Source organism: Colobus angolensis, unplaced genomic scaffold, assembly GCF_000951035.1.
Source record: "Colobus angolensis palliatus isolate OR3802 unplaced genomic scaffold, Cang.pa_1.0 Scaffold242, whole genome shotgun sequence".
NCBI lineage: Eukaryota > Metazoa > Chordata > Mammalia > Primates > Cercopithecidae > Colobus > Colobus angolensis.
In genome coordinates, this window is record NW_012115622.1 from 1,583,350 (window position 1) to 1,590,285 (window position 6,936).

At 42.4% G+C, this 6,936-nt stretch overlaps 1 protein-coding gene across 1 annotated transcript in view; it reads right to left on the reverse strand.

Moving 5' to 3' along the window:
* IL17RA (interleukin 17 receptor A) overlaps nt 1-6,936 on the reverse strand; it is a gene marked incomplete at its 5' end in the record, with an annotated part of 26,356 nt that overhangs the window by 14,636 nt on the left and 4,784 nt on the right. The window contains one exon of the mRNA XM_011945671.1: nt 1,584-1,593. Coding sequence (XP_011801061.1) covers nt 1,584-1,593 — 10 coding nt within the window. The remainder of the gene's footprint in view (nt 1-1,583; nt 1,594-6,936) is intronic.

The following is a 6,936-nucleotide window of genomic DNA, read 5'->3' on the forward strand; positions in this document are numbered from 1 at the left end:
AATCGGCCAGGCACGGTGGCTCAAGCCTGTAATCCCAGCACTTTGGGAGGCTGAGACGGGCGGATCACGAGATCAGGAGATCGAAACTATCCTGGCTAACACGGTGTAAACCCCATCTCTACTAAAAATACAAAAAATATTAGCCGGGCGAGGTGGTGGGCGCCTGTAATTCCAGCTACTTGGGAGGCTGAGGCAGGAGAATGGTGTGAACCCAGGAGGCGGAGCTTGCAGTGAGCTGAGATACGGCCACTGCACTCCAGCCTGGGCGGCAGAGCAAGACTCTGTCTCAAAAAAATAAATAAATAAAACAAAATAAAATCAGAATAATCATAGTACCAACTCTACAGCATTGATGAGCATTAAGTGACAGAAAGAGAAACGCAGAACTTTGGGGTGAGGGTGGGTTGGTGCTGATGGTGTGCCTGTAGAGAGCCGTTCACTTTTCCCTTCTAGTATGTCTGCATTATAAAACCTTTCAAACAGTGGGAATGTAGTCACGGACTACACAACCCAATGAATCTCAGTGCTACAGCCCTGCTAGACAGGCAGCTCCCTAGAAGCACTGGGAGAATCACTATGTCCAGAACCACCTCACTGCCTGTGAAATGAGGCAAACTGTGCCCTGTGTCTGGTTCATAAGGGGTGCTCTGTAACTAATGGCCCCCTTCTCTGGAGCCTGGCATAGAGTAAGAGCTTAATAAATGGAAGCTACTATTATGATGAGCAGAGGCCCCCACTCATTCAGACTTGGTGGTGCAGCAAGGGGAGGCCCGAGAAGGAGCTCAGGCTCAGGTGTTTCCAGTTCTCTAACTGGCAAAATAGACCAAACGCATCCCGCAGTGGAAAGTCAGATGCTGAGGCAGACCAGAAACACAATCTCAAGGTCAACAAAGTGACTGGTGTGAGTAGGGCGCTGGGGCTGACACCTTCCTCTCTCTTGAGAGGGAGCAGAGAGGTAGGGCTAAGCACAGGACAAGACCCCATGCCACCAGGGTTCACTTACAGAGTGGTCACACACAGGATGACATCTGCACGCACCCAGCATTGACTCTGAGCGAGCTACTTCACCTGGATCCTCCTCTGGGACCCCAGTTCATAAGCGCTCCTGGCCCTGTTCAGCTCCTGAATTCTCTCCTACAGGTCCCCGGCAAGCAGCACCACGCCACTAGGGGGCTCCGCACATGTTCCCAGCAAAATCCACCTGGCTGCCTAGGCGCACACTAATAAATGTCACTCTTTCCTAAATGGCGAGAAGATTAACTCCCCTGAGTCCTCTCATTTCTCCTCTCCCTTAAAATTCCTAGGATGTGGAGGATAAAAAAAGTGGTTCTTTCACCTTGAGATGGGGAGCTCTTCTAGAGAAGGCAAACAGATAGATCGTTTGGAGTAACTTCCTAGTAGCCACTGGGAGCTACTCAAAAACACTGCAGGGTGTGCCCATGCTGAAAAGCTCCTGTCTTCATGAAGACCAAGAGGAAGGTGGAAGCGTCTGACAACAGTCGGTTGATTCCCAGTGGTGCAGACGGGTGTCCTCCTCTCATTCCTGAGCTGGAGGGAAATAGTAGGTATGCCCCATGGAATACTGTTTTTGGTCTTGGTTTCTGATAGCTGTGGTTGCATATAAGTCTTTTACTTCAGTTACTATTAGGTTTATAGTTTTCATTCAAAACAGCTCTGAACCTTATCATATACCTCTCCAGCACTGATTACTAGGTTTGGCGCATTGTTCTTTTGATATTCTGCTAGATTACATTTGGTAATATTTTATTTAGAATTGCATGGATTTATGTTCATAAATGAGACGGGTCCAAAGTTTTTCTTTTTGTATAAGATTTGTCAAGTTTTAGAATTAAGCTTATACTAGCTTTTAAAAAACTGGATAGCTTCCCCTCTTTTTCTGTGGTACTGAATGCTCATCAATAGAGAATGGCTGAATTAAGGTGAGATCTAGTTTAAATCTAAATGTCTATCAAACTAGAAATGGCTGAATAGATTGCTATCTACAATGGAATATTATGCAAACATTAAAGAGAATGAGAATTAGTTGCATAGACATCTGTTGGCCTGCAGATGGCTGGAATGTGTTGATGAGTGAGGAAAATAAGTTGCAAATAACTTTTTATAGTATGATTCCAATTTCTATGGAAACAAGTCATGAAAAAGATCTCTCTTTATATATATGAGTATAACGTAACTGAACGAGAATAGAAACATGTGAACAGGTATGTATCAGGTGTTAACATAGTTTGCTGGGGGCAAAGGGGACAGAAGCAGAGGAGATGGCATGAGGGAAGATAAGGGGAAAAAAGATTTAATCAAAACTGAAAAATATACATGTAAGTGAAACATAGAATAAAAATTCTGTTAGAGGTAATAGCTCATTGACCATATACACATATTTTCTCCCTCTCTCCAAACAATATAACAATTATAGGAAAGAAATTTTTTTTTGTAAATTCTCAAAGACCAAAGGGCCAAACTCAGTGGACAAGAGATGTGAACAAAATTTTAAAACTCCTTTTCAACTTGGCCCCAGCAGCATAGCTCCTGTAAAGAAGGGTGCTGGCCGGGCAGTGGCTCATGTCTGTAATCCCAGCACTTCTGGGAGGCTGAGGTAGGTGGATCACCTGAGATCAGGAGTTCGAGACCAGCCCGGCCAAGAGATGGTGAAATCCTAAAAATTGTCTCTACTAAAAATACAAAAATTAGTTGGGTATGGTGGCGCATGTGCGTGTAGTCCCAGCTATCTGCGAGGCTGAAGTGGAAGAATTGCTTGAACCTGGGGGGCAGAGGCTTCAGTGAGCCAAGACTGTGCCACTGTACTCTACCTTGGGCGACAAAGCAAGAATCTGTCTAAATAAACAAACAAACAAATAAATAAAGGGCTATTCTGTCACCTGCCACCAATGAGGTGGTGACACCAGAATATGAATGGTTTCACAAGCATACACATGGAGTGGACATCAAGCAGTGTGCCCCTTGGTCACTCGGAGAGACCCAGAACTTTGCCATGAAGGAGATGGGGACTCCAGATATGCTAACACCAGGCTCAACAAAGCTGTCTGGGCCAAAGGAATAAGGAATGTTCTATACTGTATCCATGTGCAGCTGTCCAGAAAGCACGAGGGTGAAGATTCACCAAACAAGCTCTATACTTTGGTTACCTGTGTACCTATTACCACTTTCAGAAATTGACAGTCATTGTGGATGAGAACGATGTTGTCAAATAAAATGATAAAACCTCAAAAGTGGACAAATGAATGAATAAATAAATAACTGTTCAAGTGGCAGCAGAGTAGGCAGCTGGCTCGTGCCGAGTGGAGGAACTTCTGTCTGAACGCTGCAAAAGGGAGTTACTGATAAGGAGGCCAGGGGCCCCTCAGAACCTTATAACCCTCAGGGCTGAGGGGCAGGGAGAATTAAGCGAAGGTCTACGTATGGAGTGTTGGGAACCTTATCTTCTCTTTCCCTGCTCTGATCTCAGAATGCTGGCAACCAGGACCAAAGAAAAGACTTCCAGATTTCAGCATTTGGAGGTCACCCAATAGGCCAGGTTCATCATTAGCCTGATCTCCTATACAGTAAAGTCCAAGGTTCAATAAACCTTAACTACACAGAGCATTTAATCAGTCCTTAGGACTTCATTCTTAAAATATTCTCAGACATCCAAGGAATACCAGATATTTGAGATAGGTTTTCTGTATGAAAAATAGATCAAAACAACTAAAAAATACTCCTGGAAGAAAAAAAAACACAAAACCCAAAAAACCAATGCTGTTAACATGATTAAAACAGACAAGTAAAATTCTTCTAGCCCCGAAGAGATACAACACTGCATCTGTGAAACAAGGGCAGGACACTGTGGAGAAATGAGCAGGCAGAGAATGAAAACTGAACCCTGAAACTCAATAGAAGAAGTTCTACTGAATAAAAATTCAATAGAAGGGTTAGTCTATGAAATTGAGGACATTTCTCTGAACGTACAAATAGAGTAGGAAAAAATACATGATTTTTTTTTTTTTTGCAGTGGTGTGATCTCGGCTCACTGCAACCTCCGCCTCCCGGGTTCAAGCTATTCTCCTGCCTCAGCCTCCCAATTAGCTGGGATTACAGGCATGTGCCGCCACGCCCAGCTAATTTCTGTATTTTTAGTAGAGATGGGGTTTCACCATGTTGGCCAGGATGGTCTTGATCTCCTGATCTCGTGATCCACCCACCTCACCCTCCCAAAGTCCTGGGATTACAGGCGTGAGCCACCGCGCCCAGCGGAAAAAACTATATGATTATTAGAGATTCAATTTAGGAAACAAAATATGATTGACTAGATTTCTAGACGGAGATTAACGAAAAAACAGAAGGAAGAAATTATTTTTTAATAAAGGAAAGAAAGAAAGAAAACATTCTGGAAGTGAAGGACACATATTCCCTGAGTGTGGAAAAACTCAAACTGTATTTTTCCTCTGCCCTGACATCACCACAACAATCAACAGAAGTCACAGAAGACTTCTATGACTACATATTGGGGGTGGTTTTCTTCCCACCACCAAGTGAGCAATCAATTCTGCAGCAGACACCAGCTGGGTATCCTCCAATTTAATTCTGACCTATTTGGAGACAGCATCAGATCCCACAGGTTGAGTACTCAGTCCCCAAGACTGCCCACCCCCTAGACACCAGCGGTTTAAGTCTGGGCCTCCAGAACTTCTAAGACCAACTGGGTTCAATTTGAGGTTCTCACGCTCCTCTCTTTCAGTTCAATTAATTTGCTAAAACTGCTCAGAGAACTCAGGGAAACACATTTACCAGTTTATTTTAAGGATATCACAAATAATACAGAAGAAAAAAATGCATAGGGTGAGGTATAGGGGAAGGAGTGCAAAGCTTCCATGCCCTCCTCAGGTGTACCACCCTCCAGGAGCCTCCACATGTTCCACTACCTGGAAGCTTTCTGAACCCCGTTCTTTTGAGTTTTTAATGGAGGCTTCCTGTGAGCATGATTGATTAAACCACTGGCCATTGCAACTTCAGGGGACCTTCAGTCCCCTCTCCCCTCCCCAGATGTGAAGGGTAAAGGGGCAGGGCTAAACATCCTAGCCCTCTAATCCTACCTTGGTCCTTCCCGTGACCAGCCCTCATCCTGAAGCTGTCTAGAGGCTGCCAGCCACCAGTGAGTCATTAGTATATAGAAGATACAATTTTGGAGATTCTAAGGATTTTAGAAGTACTATGCCAGAAAAAGGGGTTGGAGACCAAATACATATTTCACAGTATCACACTGCCAAATTAAAAAGGTAACGAAATGGCCTGTACACAAACAACAACAAAGACCCAGACCAAGGCCCCAAATCTTGAAACTATTGTAATATCAGGAATAAAAAGAAGACCCTAAAAGTTTCCAGAGAGTCATAAAAAACAGATAAGAAACATAATAACATTGACTTTCTTAGCATCTGTACTGTTTGCTAGAAGGCAATAAAGCAATGCTTTCAAAATTCTGAGGGAAAATTATCTTTAACACATTTTCATACCCAGCCAAATTATCAGAAAAAGGTATGAGGGTAGAATAAAGATATTTTGACATGAAAAGACTTAACATATATGTTCCTGATATATATGTCTAATCTATCCCTCATACATAGTCTTAGGAAATTACAGGATGATATTCTCCAGCAAAATGAAGGCGTAACCCCTGAGGAAGAAGACACAGGGTCCAGGACATGGGAGATTTGACCATGACAGGATGTCTGTTCTGGTCTAGACTTGTTGTGCCACAGGTCTAGAGAGCACAGACCTTGTTGGGGCTGGAGAACAGAGTGCTCCAGGAGGAAGTTCTCTGGGGACAGGCGGGGATGGAATTGATGGAATATCTGATGATTTGGAGGGGAAAATGATATGACAAGTCTGAAAGAACAAAATTAAGACTAGTTACAGGAAAATTATGCAAGTGAAGAATTAAAGCAATTATTATCTCTGGGGCAGAAGGGGAGGGGAATTGTACCAGAAAAAAAATATAATCGAAGTACACTTAACTTGCCTCAGCAAAGATTACTTGTTATAATAATACAAATGCTGACTATTAATTTAACTAAAATCATGATTTAACTATAATGAAAGAAAGGGAGAAGTGGTGGCAGAAAGATAATGTAATTTTCATCTATTAGAAGTCAATAGATAATACCTAAATTTAACAAATCATGAATTAACAGTATAAGCATATTTAGAAATATGGAGGTATATGTCAGAAGAATTAACTAAAGGAATCATATTTGGGGAGCAGTTTTAGGGGTGGCGCAGGGATCTGTTTTTTGTTTTAAACATCTTAGTACCATTTTTAAAGGAGGATCACCATACATAAATTGACAAAAATTAATGAAAAGATAGAAGTTTATCTGTGATGGAATGCCAAACAAATGAAAGGATTGAAAAGTAAGATAAATGAATAAAAACATCAATTTGTTTAGTGGAAGAAAGAGTAGACTTTTTTTCCTTATAATTTAATTTCATGGCTCACGCCTGTAATCCTAGCACTTTGGGAGGCTGAGGCAGGTGGATTGCCTGAGCTCAGGAGTTCGAGACCAGCCTAGCCAACACGGTGAAATCATGTCTCTACTAAAATACAAAAACTTAGCCAGGCATGGCTGCGTGCACCTGAAGTCCCAGCTACTCAGGAGGCTGAGACAGGAGAGTTGCTAGAACCTGGGAGGCGGAGACTGCAGTGAGCCGAGATTGTGCCACTGTACCCCAGCCTGGGTGACAAAGTGAGACGCCGTCTCTAAAAAAAAAAAAATTAAATATCAAATTATATAACATTTTAAATAAAGCAAAAAAAAAAAGTGGGATCTTCTTTGGATATTACTAAGACGTATCTTCTCTTGTTCAACAAATTACTCTCCAATTGTCATCCCTAATGTCAAACCACTCATTCTTTTTTTTTTT